This window comes from Scatophagus argus, chromosome 12 (genome assembly GCF_020382885.2).
Source record: "Scatophagus argus isolate fScaArg1 chromosome 12, fScaArg1.pri, whole genome shotgun sequence".
In the NCBI taxonomy this organism is placed as follows: domain Eukaryota; kingdom Metazoa; phylum Chordata; class Actinopteri; family Scatophagidae; genus Scatophagus; species Scatophagus argus.
The window spans coordinates 14674666-14696151 of NC_058504.1; the positions used below are offsets into that span (position 1 = coordinate 14674666).

At 41.2% G+C, this 21486-nt stretch overlaps 1 protein-coding gene across 1 annotated transcript; it reads left to right on the forward strand.

The window, feature by feature from the left end:
• The first annotated feature begins 1709 nt into the window (after positions 1-1709).
• Positions 1710-12844, forward strand: LOC124068070 (BTB/POZ domain-containing protein KCTD16-like). The gene is made up of 2 exons (XM_046405983.1): positions 1710-3225; positions 11549-12844. The coding sequence occupies exons 1-2, from the start codon at positions 2403-2405 to the stop codon at positions 11998-12000; spliced, it is 1275 nt and encodes a 424-aa protein (XP_046261939.1). The 5' UTR covers positions 1710-2402; the 3' UTR covers positions 12001-12844.
• Positions 12845-21486: the final 8642 nt, after the last annotated feature.

The window sequence follows — 21486 nt, forward strand, 5'->3', positions numbered from 1 at the left end:
TCTGTCTCACTGTTACACAAGTCCAGCACCAGAGATACAATCGTATATAAGAATTTATTAAACAAATAAAGCAAACAAACTGCCAGAGAATTATCTAGATTGTCACCTTTTTATTCTCCTGTATACGGTGGTGTTTGCTCCACTGCTAAGGTCACACAATCCACACAATATTACAGTATTATGCACAATGTGAGCAGCGAATACTGACATCACAAAAAAAAAGGACATCAGTGGTATGCTCACTGTGATTCTAAATCCCCAGTGTTTGAATCCCACTCAGTCCCCTGTGGCTGCTTAGCAACCCCTCTCCAGCACAATATACTCTGAATTAACAGGGTAAAGCGTGACCGCTGCCTCCTCAAAACCACGAGTCAAGGGTGCTCTCCCATCATCAACGCCTTCGTTCAGCGCTGTAGCAATAAAAGCCTTCGATTTATTACAAGGTGGCTTCAAAACACACACACACACACACAAAAAAAAACAAACAAGCTGAAAAGCAAACATGAGAGATACAAAACAGTCTGTACCCAGATCAGAGTTGGTGCTGCTGATGGCAGTAGTGATAAGAGACCTTATACTTAATGTCCTGAAACAAACAGATCCATAAGTATAAAACTGATTGTTAGTCTACCAGATTCAGGTGATCATACATATTGGAATGCATATTTCCAAGTAAACATTCACATACATCCCTTTTCATATACCTTACGTGCAACACCAGCTTGTAGCCGGTACATGACTGAATGTGTGGGTGATGACATGCATTGTCACGCCTTAAATTCACTCTTGCATCTCACTTTCTCCAAATTGGATTTTCCACCCTACAGTACTTCGCTTCACTATGGGATATACTGATGGCTCTATGACAAATTTACTGAGCAGGCCCTGAGCAATAATACACAAGTCCCAAACCTCTGTCCCCCTGCTCCTATAATCCAGACGAAGAAATATCTCAGTAATGAGGGTTCATTTTCCGTTTATTTTTCTTTCCGTTGACTGAGAATTGTTGGAACAAACGCAAGGAACATTTCTGGGAAGACTTGATGCCAAAATGGACCTTGTTTGGAGGGCATTTTGTCCATTTAACATTAAAACAGATAGGTTTGCTCTCTGCTTGGAGGGGTATCAATCAGCTTTATTTTTAATTATACTCCATCAGGTTATTTGCGAGTAGATGAAGCATCGAGCAGCTGTGACCTGGAGTGGGACGAGATCTGTCCGAGGTGCTGAACTGAGAATTCACTTGGTCAAATCGATGAGGAAGGAATCAATTTTCAGTCACAGTGTTCTGGATGAAAGAACTGACACTGTTGCCTGAAGGTTGAGTCTTTATGGCCGGTTAGAGTGACAAGGGAGTTAAAGAGTAGTAGTAAGCCTATAGTATCCTGTGCGATCACCAGCTCTGTTCACGCGTGGCTGTCACTGCCGATGAGTCTCTGAGCAGGACACTGCATGGGACCAAACCCCTCACCCGTCTCTCGGGATAAGCGCGTCAGCTAAAAGCGTTAAATGCAAATGCGAAAGCCTCTGTGAAGACTCAGAAGAAGGGATTAAAATCCGCAACACTGAATGTTAAAACTGCATTAGACCCGAATCCTCTCCGCCAGCTGCACGCCGCTCGTGGCTAAATCAGAATTTCACGAGAACTGCATAGATGCACCCACATCAGTCTGCTTTATGTCGATCGTCTGTAAATGTCATTTTCCTTTAAGATGATGTAAGACATTACTTCATGGGACGTTTTTTTTCTCTCTCTCTCTCTTGCACGGCTTGGAGCAACATTATCTTAAACCTTCTATCGGACCAAACGTTTCCGCACTCAGCAGTTTGGAGTGATGGGTGCGCGCAGGAGTCCCGCTTCCATTCTCCTCTATGTGAGCAAGCTCGGAGCGTGTTTCAGGAGCATCCCAAGTGTCTGGAGTGATGCTTAGCAGAAAAATGATGGGATGCACGCACATTCTGCAATTTATCATGGAATGATGTGGTTGAACTTGAAGCCAGACACAAGACGGCGAACCTTTGCACGGAAAACTTGAGCAAAAAATGTTTTTACTTTTTTGACGGCGAAAAATTTCAGTCAAGTGAGTATTATATTTCTTTTAAGTCACAGCAACGACCCATCGCAGTGAAATATAATGCGCTCACTGGCTATGATTATCGATTCTGTTCAAGAAAGGATGCACCATGGACAAGCACATTTACGCATGGCGTTAAAGGATGTCCTGTAGGCACACCTTGGCATTGTTTGTCATGAGATACTGGATGCGAGGACTGCAGCTTGAATCAAGGCTATGCTTTGGATGTGAGTGTACCAGCACCATGCAGCTGCACCCCACACCCTGAACTTCTGGGACGTTTGCGCTCCGAGACGAGATTCAGATTTCGTGCAAGATTTCCAAAAAATGGCACTGAGCGAAAACTGCAAAACACAACCTACAAAAGAGCAAGGCTCAGTGCAAAATCCTCCATCGGATGTTATTGAGCTAAACGTGGGTGGACAGGTGTATTATACTCGCCATGGCACCTTGACGAGCTTTCCAAATTCCTTACTTGGAAAGCTGTTCTCTAACAAGAAAGGGTCTTCAAATGATTTGTCCCGGGATCTCAGAGGGCGTTATTTTATCGACAGAGATGGCTTTCTGTTTCGGTATGTATTGGATTACCTTAGAGACAAGCAAGTTGTCCTCCCTGACCACTTCCCCGAGAGAGGACGGTTGAAAAGAGAGGCGGAATACTTCCAGCTGCCAGAATTGGCCAAACTTTTGTCGTCGGATGACTCCAAACTATTTCAAGACGACCTGTGCTACAGTGATCTCGACGATGCGTCGCAGGGCAGCGACCTGAGGTTTTATCCCTCTTACTCCTTGGACAGGAGGTACGGCTACATCACGGTCGCTTTCAAAGGCGTTTGCGCTGGGGGAGGCAGAGAAAGTCAAACTGATGCCAAGGCCAAAAAGTTACCAAGAATCTTCATCAGCAGTAGGATTGGCTTGGCTAAAGAGGTATTTGGAGACGCCCTGAATGAGAACAGGGACTCGGACAGACCGCCGGACCGTTACACCTGCAGGTTTTACCTCAAGTTCAGGCACCTGGAGAGAGCTTTTGACATGCTGTCAGAGAGCGGCTTTCACATTGTGGCCTGCAATTCGTCCCTGACTGCGTCCTCCGTCGGTCATTACGCGGATGACAGGGTCTGGTCCAATTACGCACAGTACATCTTCTACCGTGAGTGAAGGTTTATTCTTACCCCACACTTTCAGAGGTGATGTGAGATAAACTAGTGGTTTATGGGTCTAGAAGTAATTAGTGTGCAAAAAACAGAAAAGTTAAACACAAACACCCAATGTGAACTGAAATAAGGGAACCAGCCCCTCCCTCCCCCGATAAAACCACATCCAGGCTATAGGTACATCAGTATGATGTGGCATGATTAGAAATGGTGTCTTTCTCTTTAAAAGATGTAAAGAAAAAAATGTTTTTCCACTTTGCTCTCCATAAGATAAACGATCTAATTAGTCTGTAATGATTTAGATTTAGAGTTGATCTGCTGCAGCTGATGCATGTTTGCTCACACCACCAGGAGGCATGGTGGGGTTACAACACATCCTTCTTGAATCTTCACATTCCTTGCAGTGGCTGCCTTTAAATGTCTGTTCTGGATCCAAGATAAGAGACAAACTTGCCCACTGGCTTCAAGGGAGTTGAATCACAATGCTGCTTCAATTGAAGTACACATGCACCATGAGTAAACATGGGTTACTGCTCCGGTTCTGATGGGTTATGAATAATATACCACCCATTGGCAGCAGAATTTCACATGAATGCCACTGCATTCTCTGAAATCAGGTTTGCTCTCTATTTGGAGACAAAGTTTGTTCCTAATTAGCTGCAAATATGGTTCATTCCACACTGTGCAGAGGGAGGAGTTGGACCATATGGCCAATTAAAAAGCACTTCATGTTCATTATTCTGAATGGCTCCCTTTGGAAGAGCAGAAGAAAACCCACTTGGTGGGTCAAGGATGGCAGCGTGGGGTGGGGTTGGCGGGGTGGGAGGGTGACATATGGCTTGCTCATGATTTGCCAATTGTGTTGTTAATGCAAGCTAATTATAACAGAGAGCTCTGCCTTGACCCGCACAAACATCCAGCCAGGCAGGATTTTCCTGAGTCATTCAACTTTTTGCAGCTCAGCGTATGGTGTAGGTGTTCACCCCCTTCTCCATTAACAGACACAGCCATGGGATGAAGACATGGGACAGTAGGAGGAGGATGAAATAGGATGGAAGAGACAGGGGAGAAACTTCAATAAGTACGGCATGGAAAGGAAAGAAGACGCAGAGTAATAAGGGCACGCAGAGGAAAGGAATAATGAGAGGGGATTTTAGGAAGCTGAACGGAAGTGAAGAAGATGGAGGCGAGCAGATGGAGGAAAGAGCGTCTGAGCATGAGGGACGAGGGAGTAAAAGTTGCATGAGACCTGGCCATGGGGAGAAAGAACTGAGGCAGAAGGAAGAGTGAGGGAGCGAGGAGCAAAAATAGACTGAAATATCAGACAGGAAAGTTCAATGGGTACGAGGGAGAGGAGAGGAAAATCATTCTTTGGTGGCAAGACACGGAAGAAAAAGGAGAGATGGTGTTTTCATTAAGAGAGAGAAGATAGTGTGAGGGTGAAAGGAAACACAAATATATAATAAGAGTCAAAAGATAGAGGCCTAGTCAGGATGATGGATAGACACATCAAAGGCAGACAGGCGTGAGAGCCCTTGTTTCGCAGCAGCACAGCATCCCGCATCCACTTTCAAAACTATTACTGCAACCTGATTCTGAATGTGGGACACTGGCTGGCCCAAGGCAGGTAGTCCTAAACTAAGAATGCATGTAGACAAGTGGACCTTTGGGGTAGACACAAAACAGATGTGCTTTATTATCGTTTGTTGTTTTAAGAACATTTTGCTGCTCTTTTTTCAACCCCCTTCCCATCCAATCACAGACGCATATGGACTGAAATAGAGAGGCTGGACTTGTTCAAAGTGTAAAAAGTGCAATCCAGCACAATAAACAACTTGAGAGACTTTCTTCCAGTCTGTCAGTTCCTTAGCATCATCCATGTTGCTCTTCTTGCTCAATGCGTCAGTTGTTTTCTACAGGCTTCACTGGCTCTCAGTATTAGTTTGGACTCCACTTTCCAAAATGTGCACCGTAGATATTTATCATTTTACTGCGTAGCATCATCTGTATAAACAGTCAGGGAAGCTGTTCCCTCATAAAATTAAGACACTCTACTCTCAATTATCAACAGCCACTCCTGTGCAGTATGATTTATGCGACTGGTTTATTCACAGACCAAAACAAATGATTCTTTCAGTATAAGTGCACTCTCTCCAGGAGGTCACAATGTCTGAGCATTAATCATGAACAAGATTTTTTGCACCTGATGGCCATGATGAATAATTTGTTTTTGACCAGCTATAACTTGCTCAGCCTTTAAATAAACATTTGAGCCTGAGAGCGAATAGAAACCGAGAAGAGAAGCTGGTTGCAGCATCTTGCACAGTATTGCATCCACAGTCGGCAGATTAGGTATGGAAGCACAAAAATTGCTTAAAAATTAGGCATGATTTAACAAGTGCTCATAGCGAGTCAAAAGTTTGACTTTTCAAGTCAGAATTATTTGAGAGAAAGTCGAGATTATTGAGAAAAAAAATCTGAATATGAAGTCAAAAACATTAGATCAGAAGTCAAAATTATGAGATAATAAAATCAAAATAAATAAATAAAAAATTCAAAACTATAAATCAAAATGTTAAAATTATGAGATAAAAAGCCAAAAAATACAAGATAAAAGGCTAGAAGTCAATATTTTTATTTTGGTTCTCTCTTGCAAGAGAATAACAAAATTATGACATGATAACTCAGCATTTTGAGGTAAGAAGTCCAAGTTATGAAATAAATATTACAGTTACAAAAAATTAAGTTAAAAATAAATAAATAAATAAATAAAATTGTCATAAGCAATTTTGTATTGAACTTTCCATCAGATTTTCTCTTTTACTGGCAGAAAGGGTCTTCCAAACATAAGTGATCCTGACAGGTTATTTGTCAAGCAGAAATGTAGGTCATTTAGCGTGATAGGAACATTTAATTTTTTCAATTGGCAGTGTCGTCATTATCGCTGGAGTGATTAACAACTCTAACCCTCCAGTTGGCGTTTGGGACCAGTCTCCTTATTGCTAATTATCTCTGGGGAAAGAGGAAAGTGCTGGCTGATTAAAAAGCAATCTGTTATCCCAAAATATTTCCTCGTCTGGAGCCGTCCATGATGGAGATGCAATTTAGAAAGACAAATGCAAACCTAATTCAAAGGTAATTTAAAATATGTCACATTCTAAACTAGGAAAAGATTCTCTCAATGCACAGAGGAAAATTAGTCATAGTCATGCACAAAATAGTATCATAACTTGCTTTTATATTGCTGCTTCCAGTGACAAAGGAAATCTTTGTCCAACGGTAGGAACAGAGACACTTTCATTCTTTTCCATCTGAAAGGGCTGTGCAGAATTGGCTTGTCAAAATGGGAGGCGTGTACAGTAAAGATGGAGAATGATACTTGCCAGGTGTGCTGTTAATATAACCATGCAGGTCTTCATTTGGGCTGTGAATGTTATGATGTGTGGCCATAATGGTTCCTGAACAATGGGAAGAGACAGAGGAAGTAATCAATTGCTTAGGTGTAATAAAGGCAGAGATTGGACTGTCCCCAAGCTCCCAAGGAACCTCCTTGGTGTCTGGATGGATTGGTTATGCTTACAAGAAATAGATGGTTCTCCCCTGAACATCTCAAACATGTGTGAAAGAAGGATGGTCAGAAAAAAGGCACGGGTGTGTGCAGTACATCGACTAAAGTAGACAAATTGGATCACCTTGGGAGCTTGAGTTTACTGGAAAGCTGCTGATGTAAAAGGAAAATATATTTTTTGAAAACAATCATCCTTTGAAGTTGGTTGCATTGAATTTCGAAGCACTGCATTGATATTCTGTCATGTTTTATGTCAATAACACAAACAATATCTTTCTAAATATTTTGTATTACTACAAGCTTTTATATTTATTTATGTGAAGCAATTTCATCTCTTTCCTTTCACCACATTACTGTATAACAATGAACTTGCATGGACGCAGCACATGCATGAGAAGATATTCTGTCGTATTGAATCTTTTTTTGTGCCTTTGCACCTTTTTGCTGCACAGTAACTCAGTTACGAGCAGTGGCTGACTGGGTTGCTAAATAATAACGGTTTAATGCATGAAATCAGCTAATTCACCATAACCCTCTCTCACTGTCCTTTCTTGCTTATTGATTGTTTTGTGTAGGCCTTTCCAACAACATGCTGTAAGACTGTTCAAATCACAGATGTCGGGAATGCCCTCGAATACACCATAGATGAGATGGATAACTTAGATGGATACTAAGGCGGATTAGACACCCAAACCTCCAATATGTTCCTTTAAAACTAGAATCTAGTTCATCTGAATAGTAATTTTTTTCCCCTATGTCCTCTGTTTTCTGCTAACTGTTGGGGAACAAGTATAGCAACTCTCCACTCCACTGTCTGACATCTAACACCATAATTATCCCTGCAGAGGCGCTTAATGGCTACTGGGATGGTAGATCTCCCATTGTGGGCTGGACTTAGAGTTTTCTGAAGACAGGGGATCCCATGTGACGGTATACAGAACACACGGGTCAGTTTTGTAAAGTAGTGATTGTTTTATTGGCACAGAGATGCTAGAGATGGGTCTGCACTGTACATATCTGGTCACATTTGTCCCAGAGAATTGTTGCATAAAAGAGACTTACAAATCCTTAGAAATCGCTCTTTGAATATCACCTACTTGATAGAGCGAGGGGTCAGACCTGCCCCTCATCTTTTCTCAAGCCTCTTGAGGCATCATTTAGGTGATGACAGAAGATTGTTGATTACTCAGAACATCTTCTCGTTTATTCCCTGCTTCATCCTGCTTCTTCCTCGTGCCATGAAGAGGTGTGGCTCTGGGTCAGGGGACAGGCCTACAGGGAGAAGCTGATATAGACACTCAGTCTGTCTGCATTGCTGTCAGAGAGATACTGAGCAGGCAGCCAACCTCGAAGCGTAAGAGGGAACAGCAGCCACTCTTCATTCACAATCAGCCAATGAAGTTGTCATTCTCCTCATGGAAGGCAGATCATTTGGGCCGGAGCAGTAATGGGACCATGAGAGAGTAAGAGTGACCTTGAATGTAACACTGGGACTCCATGGGTTACCCCTGATTACAGCTCTTTCTCGTCATTGCTGCTGTTGTTTCAGCAGAGTAGTCTAGCTGGATGGAGCTAATTAATGCTGACAAACTCAATTGTATGCAGATATTCCAGACATCATTATATCCGGCAAGATGATGACTGTAGCCATCAGGCTGGACATAAACTGCTGAACTGATATTTTTGCAGCAAATAGGACTATCTTGGTAAAATGGATTTCCCTCACCCTGTAAGGACAGTCGTTGCCTTTGCAAGACAAGCTTTTATTCTGCTGCAAGGACACGCTGGCCTAATTTGTGAGCTAACAAGCATGTAAACTACAAGCTTCCTGAGGCAGTGGCAGGCTAAAAAATATTTGTGTAACTGGATATGGGTGTAGGAGAATGTAAGAGTGTGTCTAAGATCAGAGCGTCTACACTCACATGAGCTTAACTCCCTGACTCGCTGCATGAATATGCATATTTAACCTGTCAGACAGTGTTACCCCCAATACGTATGGCTTTTTTCACTAAACTAATCTCGTCTAAAGCTCAACTTTTCTCCCTGTTTTGTTTGCTTCACAAGTCTTGGCCAGAGAATATTATTGTACAAGAACCAAGCAGCAACTGAAGCATTTGAAGATGATTCACAGCACTTAACCCCCTCAGGATTTCGTTGTGTTTGGACAAAGAAAACAAGCAAATTTATTTCAGAATTTCATTTTTTTATTATATTATTATATATAATAATATATAACATTATATTATTATATAATGTACTATTATATATTATATTTTATATTATTTATTTTGTGTTCAAAACTTATTTTCATTTATTTAGATTGAGGGCAAAGTTCACATAACTGCTATGATTCACATTTGAGAAGCAGATGGCTTTGGGTCAAAATACAAATTAAACTGCATTATAGCCTCCTGTCATGCACAATATCAACATGAAATTGGTCTTTTTCTTTTCTTTTTTTATTTTGCTCATTATTTATTTTTAGCCTCTCAAGTTTCAGCATAGATTACACGACTGAGACACAGAGCTCCTCTGCCATTAAAGAAATAGTCATCGGACACCCTTGATGAGTCATTTTTGAGGCACAGATAAAAACAAACACACTAATGTCTGGCAAGAAACCCAATGACATTTGGATTTGAGTTTGTCATAGTCCTTTGCCTTCAGTCCCCATCTTGTCCTACTTTCCTGTCATTTAAAAGCTTATAATGAGTGAAAATATGTCATTTTAATCTAATATCCAGGCAGCTGTATTCCCATAAAGCTCTGACCTCTCTCAGGCATGAAGACAAACATCCCTGCTTTCATTAGAGATGAAGGGGAGTTTGAGGATAGTCTGTGTGACACGCCCGCATGCCTCTGCACAGAACTCGGCTCCCTCTCTCTCTGTTATTTATGAGAAGTGCACAGCCTGAGCCTGGTCTGAAGACCAACCCCAGTCTTTCAGTGTGGTTGAAATATGATCTGTAAGTCAGGCTGTATAGATCTGAGAAAAACACACTGCAATCAATGGCTTTCCTGAAAAGGTACCGACGGGTATTATACACTTGTTTAAGTGGTACCCATGAATGACTGTGTTTCCTGACAAGGCTCTTAGTTGTTTCCTGTCTTGGTTCCAAAGGGGACATCAAAGTTTGACACTACACTACATCTCATTATTCAAAACATACAACTTGAGGCTGGATTCTTTGTCACGCGTATTTGTTTTTGCATTAAAGGTTGTATGGTAGCAGTCATTTCCATGTCCATGCACCATTTAGAGAAATTGTTGCATAAAAAATGCAGACTCAGGTGCTTCTCATCCTGTCAGCAGCTTTGATACAATTCTCCTGTGTAGCCTAAAATTTTTATGACACTATTATTGGGTGTTGGCTAGTTTCCTAAACGGGTTGCCCCTCTGGACTACAGCATCCATCCATTTAGAAACAATGCTCAGCTTCCCTCCTCTTTATCCTCCTCACTAAAGAGCCTGCATCCATTTGCCTGGTGCTGCTCATCTGCTGGATTCAGCTTGATTCATTTTCTGTGGGGGGAAATTGGTGCACTGATTGGCCTCTTTACTCATGGATTAGCCATTAAAAAGCTGTTAGTGACTCTCTCACTATCAGCCCAATGCAATCATCGCACCAGAGATAAGGTCATTATTACAGTGCGCACACAGAGGTTAAAATCCCCCTTGAACTCTGTTCAGTATAAATTGGTGCATACACTGGAAGGAGGTAATGGACAAATTATTGCTCCCTCTGAGATATCATTGCTATTGAGTCTGTATCATCACACTGGAAAAAGCCATTAAGAGGTTTTTAAAGTCTCTGTACATTAGTTTATTTCTCATACACTGATGTTTATATTACAGCAAATACAGGCATTTTCAGCACGTTTATCTGTTAGTACATCTAAATGAGACCATAGTTCAAGATATTTTTGGAACTGAAAGACAACTATAGCGTTTGCTTTAACGCTTCACAAGCCAGCGAGCGATACAATACAGTATTGCTAGCTCATAATTAGCAGTGTAGGAGGATGTGAGATGGCACAAGAAGTAGGTACAAGAGGAAGAATGAAGACTAATAAACAAGTACAAGCTCCCCATCTAAACTTCATGACAGGAGGTTAGGGCGCCTGCAGGTACATTTGTTCACTACACTCTTCACTGACCCTATTCTGTTACTATCTAAGATAAATTATACTCTGTGTTTACCTGCTTTTCTACCGTGTTGCCTCCCTAAAGGTAGAAAGTGCCTTGTCGACTTATTTGACTGAGTGTTATGAAAATAAAAAAAAAATAATACACCACTTTATTAATAATAGGCAGTCAGGTTGCAGGTCTAATAAGAAACCAAGCCGCTGCAAGGCAGCATTGCTTTGGCTTCAAGACAAGCTTGGCTTTTGGAAATGGGAAAGGTCTTTTGGGAAGTGCCACTGAGCTCTGGGGTTCTCCTTATCAGAGGAAGCAATGTGAGCAGCCCACCAGCTCTTTGAGATTCAGCAATTAAATGTCAAATTCAATAACTTGCATGTTCTTACATCAATGCCCACACACACACTTTGTATGATGCTGAACTGCTGTATAGTCATTTGTCAGTATTTGCTTGATCAGTGCGACTGTTTCTTTTGATTACAGCATGAATCTGTCACCACACAGATAGAAGGGACATTCATTTACAGTGTGTTTCTTCCTTTCTGCAAGACAGAGAATCTACTGCATGTGGGCAACAACTGACAGATGTGTTTGTGTATGTGTTCTCTAGGAGGGCCCTCGAGGTGGTTGTCCTCTCACTGTGACTGCTGCTGCAAGAGCCACAAAAGCGAGCGTGAGGGAGAGAGTGGCACTTCCTTCAACGAGCTCTCCACTTCCTGTTCTGAAACCCAATCGGAAGCCAGCTCCCCTCATGGAACCGTGATCTGTGGCCCTGTGAGCCACCGGTCCAATGTCCAGACGCTGGACCGTACCATGCCTAAAGGACCGGTTCACATGCTGCAGCAAGCAGAGATGCGCCGCAAGACTGACATGCTACGCGTGAGAACCTTTGGGGTCCGTGAACGGGAGGCGGCAAAGAGGAAAGCTAACAAGGAGAAGATGACCCCAGAACAAGAGCTGGAGAAATGCATCCAGGACTTCCGCCGGATTAGGATTCCTGATCGCTTTCCAGAGAGGAAGTACATGTGGCAATCAGAGCTTCTGAGAAAGTACCGTCTCTAAATACGAGTGTGAAGAAGGAGAAAGAGAAGCTGACGATGATGATGGTGATGATGATGATGATGATGGTGCTATGCCAACATCAATGAAGAGTATTGACTGCATAGGCAATAGACTGCACCCTCTAAGACACACACTGTATTAGAAAAAACAAAACAAAAACAAACTATGGCCACTTTCCCGCCAGCATGACTAGCTGAGCACACAACGTACAAGGCAGTGTGAGTCCTTGATTTGTGAAGTATGCACAGTGTTGTGTATGATATGCACATTCGTACATCAGGTTGGGGCTTACATCAATAACCCTGTTCTCACTTTAGAGCCGAGAACCAGTCGTACTAAAGGCTACTATATCACTAGCTGAAGCAACAGAGCAACCTCAGGGGCAACATCATTTCAGTCCATCGAACTACCACATACTGTATGTGCAATCGCCCACAATAGCTGTTTTTTGTTTTTTTATTTTTTAAAAAATGGATGTACCCAAATGGTGCTGTGAGTTAGCAATGGAATATCACTTAACTCCACAGATAACAAATATACTTATTGTAGGCATTGATAACGGCACTGCATGTCATTTCACTCTTAGAATAATTATGCAATATCAAACTAAAACTGAAACTACCAAACTAAATTCACTCTTTTGTGTGATGGGTAAAAATGGTGTGTTATGACAGAGACTAAATTAAATGAGGAAAGCACTGCCCATAGATCTCTTTGCCATTGTAAAACTTTTTTGTCCAATATTGTCATTATATGTTCAATAGATGATGTTGTGTAGATAGAGTATTTAACGCCAATGGATATTTAACTAATCCTTGATTGTAAGTGTGCAAAAAAAAAGCTAATAAATGGGTCAGAATTGTACTTACTCATGTTGGATGTTCTTGTTTCCTTCAGTATGTTTAGATTCACATGAAAATTACATTTTTTTTCAACTTGTCATGACCATGAACAGTGAGTGTCCAGTCATAGCTTGACCAACCCCACACAAAACTGGTGTTATTTAAAAAGTGAATATGATCCCTCCTTGTTGACAGTTTTAGTATGCGGCTCATCCTCTTGAAGGGATCTCAGAGAAACGTAACAGAACCATGGCTGTGTACCACAGGCACCATTTATAGAGAGACAACTATTTTTAGTGAACAGATTTGTGCAGTGTTGCCATTGCATCTGTAAGGAGTGAGGCTTGGGGACTGGATTGCTGCAACCCCAAAAACAGTCCATGTGGTGATGGATGAAAAACCTTCACTCTAGGGACAGTGAGTGTCCTCAAACACAAGTTAAAGGGAAAACACTTTGCTTGGTGATATAGTTTGCTCTTTATGTAGAAATGCATATGACAATAACCAGATTATAAAACACCACTATAGTCCCATTACCTTTGTCAGCTAAGGCATAAATGCAGACTGAGACCTCTAATCCTGGGCATCCAACACCCATATGTTACAAAAAAGAAAGTTTAAATAATCCCTTTTTATGTCCCTATTTAGTTGCTATTTAACTATGGAGAGGTGTAGGTTACAATAAGTGTGTACTTATGATGTACTTTGAGAAACTCATATAAAAGGGCATAAAATTATTAATACCCTAGCAGAAAATAACACAGCAAAAACCTTGAAAGGGACTGTAACATAATAAATTTGTCAGGGATAAAGTGGCCATTCTTCCTTCACTCAGCAGCAGGACCTGTATCTCTTCCTCTCAGCCTCCATTCAAAAGGAAAACAGCATGAAATCTCTTGGTTTGAAATCCAATGCCCCTTTCCTGGTCTTTGAAAACCAGATCCGCTTTGCATGGCATTTTGCCTCGCACTTTGCACAATCTGAATCCTAATACCCCAATGAAAAATCGATGAATCTGTTTTTGCATATCAAATGTACACAACGTCACGACATTGCCTGGCCTGGCCTGACCCAGGTGACCTTGCTGACCTATCTCACAGAACCACCTTAACACAGTGCTTTTCTTACAGATCAATAGCCTCAGATCCTGGCCCCGGCCTTACAGTCTTTACAGACGATCGATAATCAACATCCTCCTCTTGGATGCAAGTAACATTAAATCTTCAATCAAAAAACAGCACTGCCACCACTAGCTGCCCTCAATTATCTGGCAGGGTTGCCTGCAGGCCTTCCATTTCCCACAACAGCTTTCTTTAGCATGAGACAGGTCTGACAGCATAATTACAGCCCTTGTATTAGAAAATTACTGCAAAGCCTGTGGATCCAAGAGTGGGAGAATTACCCTGCTTATCAGATATTACAAGACCAGAAAATACTGTTATTCACACATGGAATAATAGAGGCACGATGTAAAACCAAGCAAACAGGATTTAATTTTTCATACAATGAATTTAAGGATTAGATTCTGTTTTACACAAGGCTTGGAGAGACTGTAGAGACTGTAATTCACTTTCCCTGACGTTATAAATCCAAGGTGATAACCGATGTTTTTGTTGCAATGTGGAAGATGTCTGTGAGGCACAGGATAATTTTTGCTAAGCTTGACATCTGGAATAGAAAGATGAAGCATGCAATTTATCTCTTTCCTTTAAAAAAAAAAAAAAAAATCCAAACTCTTACTGGGAGAGATCGTGTTGCCTGCAGCACATCTCCATAAATATCCAAGAACAACATATTTTTTCTGCTCACTCATCTAATTTTAGATGACTGACATCTCAGAGTTTGATAAACACTGGGGAAGTGAGTGGAAATGTGGCTGACTAACCGGGAGACTTAAGATCTTTTTCCTCATGTTCATAACTTTGTGAGTTGCATATTTATTTTTTCACGGTGGTAAAAAGGGCACAGTTTATAAAAAGATGTGTAAATGTTTTTAGCTCACTGGAAATCTTATAGTGGTTCAAACCAGGAAAATAGTTTTATGAATTGTTTTTTTAAAAATGGGAAGTATTTAATTACTGTCACAACCCCAGGACACAGTTGTCACATTGTGTTAGTTAATCTATTTATTTGTTAAAACATAAATATAATATAGACCTTTTTGACTGTTAACATGGTCAATTTCTCCTTTTCACTCCCTTTTAAGCCACATTGTGCTCTGAGCTGTGGTTATGCTAAACCTACATACTGTTTTTTCTTTCATAGGGAGCCTGCAGGGACATATAGTTAGAGAAATGGGAGCCAATTTACAGCCTTGAAGCACATTTGGGGTCTTGCTCTGGCCTGATTCTGCCAAGTCCAGTGTGTGGAAATGCCATTGGAACGGATTACAAATGAATCCAGGGGGAGAAATGACAAAATCATGGTAAATGTCATCACCACCACTCCCTGCAAAAAAGTGGGAGCGATATCCTGCATGGTGGGACCTCCCTGTTAGAATGCAAATGGAAAATTTCCCTGCTAGAATGCAAAAAAAAAAAAAAAAATGTCTGTGGGACCCCCATCTGTTTTCATCTCATCCCCACTTTACCTTTTTCTGCCTTTCACTAACCATTAGGCATTTTAAAACTCTGTTCTCCTCTATTATGTGGAGATGGTGGACATGGATAGAACCTCACAAATATGCAAAAGTGGTAATATACAGTACACTCAGTTGTTAGTTTAACGTGTATGCTTAGCTAAATCTAATGTAAGCAATGTTATACAACAGTCCTGCAATACACCCTACCTTTATGAAGGTTATAATTTTTAGTTTTTGTTAAACCTGTTTTGGATTGGTGTTGATTCAATTGTCTGATCATTTTGGTTACTGTCTAACTGTATTGCTCTTAGAGGCATATGTAGTACTTTGGCTGTCTCATCAACCACAGCACTAAAACCACCTGCCTAATATTTTGTAGGTCCCCTTTGTAGGAGGAAATGGCGCAGGACGTATCGTGTATATAACGACAGGTGTCAGTCAATAGTGCTGGCACTGAGTCCAGAGTGAGTCTACTTTTGCACTCCTTTGGCGCCATATCTTCTCCCTCAGCTCACTGCTCTGGCGCCACCACACAATAATTCATCTCCTCCTTCGACAACCACAGTCAGCATTACAGTTAGTGATCTGTATTATCTGTACAAATCCATGCATTCTTGGATATTCATCCAGACTCCTGTGGGATCCGTTCAGGGCCTTCCTCTGTACAAAAACAAAGCTCTGAATCCAGGTGCAAAACTCTTAATTGGGCAAAACATCCAGGGGTCCTTGAGCAACGAGTGGAATAGAGTGGAGAACCAATTGAGGAGGTATGCTCACCTGGGCTCCCCGTGGGACAGAGGGGCTCTTCGGCAGGTGTAAGAAAGAGAGAAAAATGAGGGTGCAAACAGGGAAGTCACTCCACTGCCTTGTTATGAGGTCAGTCAAGTGAACTTGAAGCTCCACAGCATTTGCGCAGGTCTTCATAAAGTTTTTTTTCCCTCAAACATTTCCTCTTGGCAGCTGTAAGGAGACTGATTTACAGCCAAAGTGTCTTCTACTCGTCATTTCCCCCCTCATTACCTTATCCCTTTCTCAAGGACTGCTCTGGAGAATATACAGGCTCAATTAAGCTGTTCTGACCGGAAATCCCATTGCTCATAAATCACCTCCAAGGGCTACTGATCAGTGCTGTTACACTGCTGAGTAAAAGAGCTCACAGTGGTGTGGGCTGCTTAGCAGGGCAGTGGCTATTATAAATCAAAAGAAGTGTACAGACTATGTTGCAGAAGATAAAATACTGTTGGACATCCTTTTATAAATCTGGAAAATAATCACAGATTGTCTGTGAGCTGTGATATCAGACAATGAATACAGAAGGACAGGTGAACAGTTATGATGTTATGGGAGAATGGATGAGAACTTACTCAAATTCTGGTACATAGCCAGTCTGTTAGGAGACTGAAGTTATGGCAAGAACCTTTTACAGTTTTCATTTTATGATGAACTTTCTGAGGATGTTATATCAGAGGAGTTTCTGTTGAGCCAGAATCTGCACATTCAAAACGTGCTGTACTCAGCTAACGTGTCGGCCTATTAAATAAACAGAAGACATACATCGTCTTAATCCCTCCGAACATTTTCCCACTGCTGTGCAATTAGGATAGGATTCCTGAACCACACCTTGAGGTGTTGCTGCTTTATACAACATCCTCAAATCAGAGTAACCCATTTTTAGCATACAAGCAAGATAAAGACTGTTTCCTGTTAATTTCTTTCATGCCTTTTAACGAGGGCCTAGGGAGAAACCCAGCCCTGAATGCATTACAGAGCTAATACTGTATAAGAAAATAATCTCAGTATTAAATTTAACCATTCAATTTGACTCAACGGAGGGGGTTCACATTTAATAAAACAAATCCTTCATACAACTTGTAGGATGTTAGCTGAAACTCACTCATACTACAAAAATAATTGTTGGAGATCTTTTTAAAGAAACCTGCTAAATTTTCTCTAACTGAAATCAGTTTCAAGTTGGAGTGAATCAGCCGTCTTGGCTGGAAGGCAGCTATCATGTGGCACAAAAAGCCACATTGAGGAAGCTTCTCTCTCAGTCTGTCACAATTCTTTGAATGTAATCCAGTCTATTTTCAGTGGTAATCTGTTCTTTTTCAAGGATGGGGAGGGGGACAATACAACAGAAGCTGCATTAATGCCAAATATATTTATTTTCCAGTGAAACACATTAAGCATTCTTTTCTCTGGAGAAGTAATTATCTTATTGCCACCCTCCAGTGCAAGATGACAGAATATATTTTTCAGGGGTGTCACTGACTATTTTTACAAAATCGAGTGCATTATGCATAAAAGAAACCCCTCATATTACCAGTGGAGTAGCAGATTAATCCTTCCAGAGATTAGATGTTGCACACAGATGGTGGGCATGTTGCATCCACATCAGCTGACCCTGCTACCAGGGCTCCATGATTATCAACAGAGCACTTAACATATCTGCACAGATTACTTAAAACCATATCAGGCCTGAAAGCATCTGCAGTCAGTTTTGACAAATCAATAACAACAATGAACATCACCAAATAAAGATATGGTGCTCAGGCTAAAAAATGAGTCTGTAAAGGGAAAAAAAGAGAACATTTTTGACATAGACTTTTGATAACAACTGAGTTAATGCCAGTTTGGGGATTCAAGGACCTAAAACTTGCACGGTGGGTTCTTTATAGACTGACTGTGGTAAATGTTTAGACTGTTTATATTTGAGGCAAACAAAAGGACAACAATATCATCATAATCAATAATAACAACAAAAATGCAATAATTTGCAGAAACAAGATAATACACCTGTGCTAGCAGCTTTACGAGGTTGTACACAGCTTAAGCTAAGTAAGCTAAATGCTAATTCCAGCATGCTAACATGCTCATGATGACCAGGCTAACATGCTGATGTTTAGCAAGCATGACGTCATTTAGCATGTTAGCATGCTTAACACGACAGTACCAGTATTTGATAAATAATATGGTATAGCAGCGAAGGATGGATGGGATGGATCACCAAAATGTATAAAATTCATCATGAGGGGAACATGAATGTGCTCACCAAATTCCATGGCAATCCATTCAATAGTTATGGATACATTTCACACTGGATACATAAATGCTAACCTACAGATCGCGCAAAATAAAAAGTCAGAGGTTCGCCAAAGTCATTAAGAACACATGATCTGGGAACCATAAATGTCTGTACAAAATCTTGAGAAGTTACGGATAATTCACAAAATGACTGAAAACATTAACTTGTTTGTGGCAGAACAAGAAAAATCAGGAGATCTCAAAGGTCAGTGTTTGTCTTCTGGAGATCATGAATGCCTGGTCAACATTTTCTGACATGTCATAAGGTTCTGAATTCATGATCCTAGATTTAGTAAAATCCTGGCTACATTATGACCTGTACTGTTCTTTCCAGATTTGTTGATCTGAATATAGTGCTACAAAGTAGGGCCAGTAAGTGGCAGTTTGCGAGAGTAAACAACACAGAGCCAAGCAGATGCTGTTTCTCTTGTAGCAATGAAAGTGTTAAGACCCCTGCTTTCTCATTAATCTCTATTGGCCTGTGTCACCACTCAGAGAGAAAGGCAAGATTACTCCCATGCCCGGTCTCAGAGTCTCATTTAGCAACATACTCTGAGCCATTATTCAGCCATCATAGGAAAGCCACAAAACAAATGGTATTTACCTCAAAGGCCATATTACCTCAGGGGGAGGGATAGGGAGCAAGGAAGCCAAGATATGGGAAAAGGAAGTGGGAGTATAAACAAGAGTTTGAAACTCATCATGGAGCTGCAGTACATTCACTTCTTCTCCTTGTGTCAGGCTGTCATCTAAGAACATGACAAATGGCTGAAATGAGCCAGAGACGGATCTGACACAGATGTCTGACATCACCATCTAATCCTTCACTACGCTCTGGAAATGATGGGATGGACTTGCCATGGCAACAAACTCAAAAATAATCCTGCAGACTCTGAAAGCCTGGGTGATTGGGTTTGATTTTGACTCTGGTATAAAATCACAGCTTCAGCACCAAAGAATGACTGATTTTCCAAATTAGAGCACTGTTAATTAGTCTTGTGAAGACAGCCCACAGTGTATCACAGTCCACAATCAAAGAGCTTACATGTGTGGCTTTAACTTACAAGCTTCTTATGCAGCTGAACCAAAGCTTAGCATCAAAAGTAAAACTGATTAAATCTCTACTATAGCACTGTCCATCATTTGTTTTATGTCTCAAGTCTTATTTTGCAGGGGGAATTATCAGCATCTGGCCAGTCATTTTTGAAGTCAAAAGACATGAGTCCAAATAAGAAAAGTCAAGGTGAAAGAGGAGGAAAGATGAGTGTATTAAGAGATAGGCAGGAGGTGAGCGATACTGTGTATTGTGTGTGTGTGTGTGTGTGTGTGTGTGTGTGTGTGTGTGTGACAGAGATGCATATTCCTGTAGTTGTGAGGACAAAAATCTGTTTGCACAATCACATTGTGGGGACCCACCTTACTTATGGGGACAAAATGCAAGTCTCCACAACATAAATCATTAAATATTCAGATGAAGCCTTGCTTTAAAGCTAGGCTGAGGTCAGGGATAAGTTATGGTAAGGATTAGGATTAGACAAGTAATGTTTATTGTTATGGTTAGGTGGTGGTTATGCCGCCAGGAAATGAATGTACGTCTGTGTAATGTCCCCAAAAGTGATGGAAACAAGAGTGCGTGTGTGTGTGTGTATGTGTGAGTGTGATAAATCCAGAGTCTGGGTGCCAGCCATAATCCAGGGACAGGTCTGCTGTGTGATTAACTTTAGATAAAGGAGACTACAGGCCTGGCCAGGCAAGATCAGAGCTCCTTGAGGAAACAGAGACGAGACTTACATGCAGAAAGAAGAGAACCTCATTCTTTCAGAAAACAACACACATACAGTGATTAGAAATCCACATTTTAGACTTGTGGTTTTGCTAAATCGCAGGGAGGAAAACACTCACGCCATGACAGAAAGTGGATATGACAAAACAGCATTCCGTTGCTGCTGCTGCTGCTGCTGTGTGTGTGTGTATGAGAGAGAGAGGGAGGGAGTGAGAAGGCTTTGAGCAAATGCTTAAACCCCTCTAAGGGACTGGTGACATTTCTCAGTTTTGTGCAGCATACAGATTATATCCATGGTTTAACAGGAGTCGTGATCTGGCCTCCAGATGTCATTTGGTATCACCTTAATCACTTCTGACACACTTTTCATCACTACCATGACCCGCATCCACCACTTATCTAATAGGATAGTGAAGCGTGACTGACAGAGGAGTTTTCCTACTATTTTAATATTTTCAAAATTTTTCACGTTCTTTATATACTTGCCTTTACTTGCATCTTCAACCTTAACTTTCCAGTCATCCCACATCCCAACAGGTAATGTCCTTAACTGTAATTTTACCGGAGTGCTGCATCGCAGATGTACACAGATGTCCCTCGATGTACATGAATACCGATGAGGCGAGGAGAGAAGGGAAGAGGTTGCGTAACGTATTCTGAGTGTTCCGAGTCTTTCTACAAAATTGATACCGAGCAAACAGTGTGACACATGTATCTGCCTACTGAATGGGAATTACACACACACAAAAGCACATCAAAGGGTGTGATTGAGGGGGTTTGTTCCACAGGAGATGAGTGAAAGAAACTCAGCCAGTCATTTCAGCTATGAATTACTTTCATCATCCGCAAACATACGGCAGGCCATAATAATCATGTTACTGCGTTTACTTTGTGAAAGAGAATTTTCCTGTTCACCCAGTCTTGAGGGACGGTAAATAGAGGTTGCATCTTTTCTTATTCATAGGCCATGCGGCATACATGCATAAAGGCCTGCTTGATTTCTGTCCTTCATGGAAAACCTTTGAATTGGTGCTCTGCAGAAGTACAAAAACCTTTTGACATGTTGCTCTACTTAAAAGATAAGACTGGCGTGATTCTGTATTTTTCTTATTGTCAACGACTACCATGAAAAGAAAAAAAGGAACAGCAATGCTTTAGTCCACCTCTTCATCCTGTCTGTGCCACTCAGTCCCAAG

Bases quoted from the DNA above. Each gene is read 5' to 3' on its own strand.
- LOC124068070 (XM_046405983.1), top strand. From the start codon at position 2,403: ATGGCACTGAGCGAAAACTGCAAAACACAACCTACAAAAGAGCAAGGC. The intron at 3,226-11,548 runs GTGAGTGAAGGT...TGTGTTCTCTAG, and splicing joins CGCACAGTACATCTTCTACC to GAGGGCCCTCGAGGTGGTTG.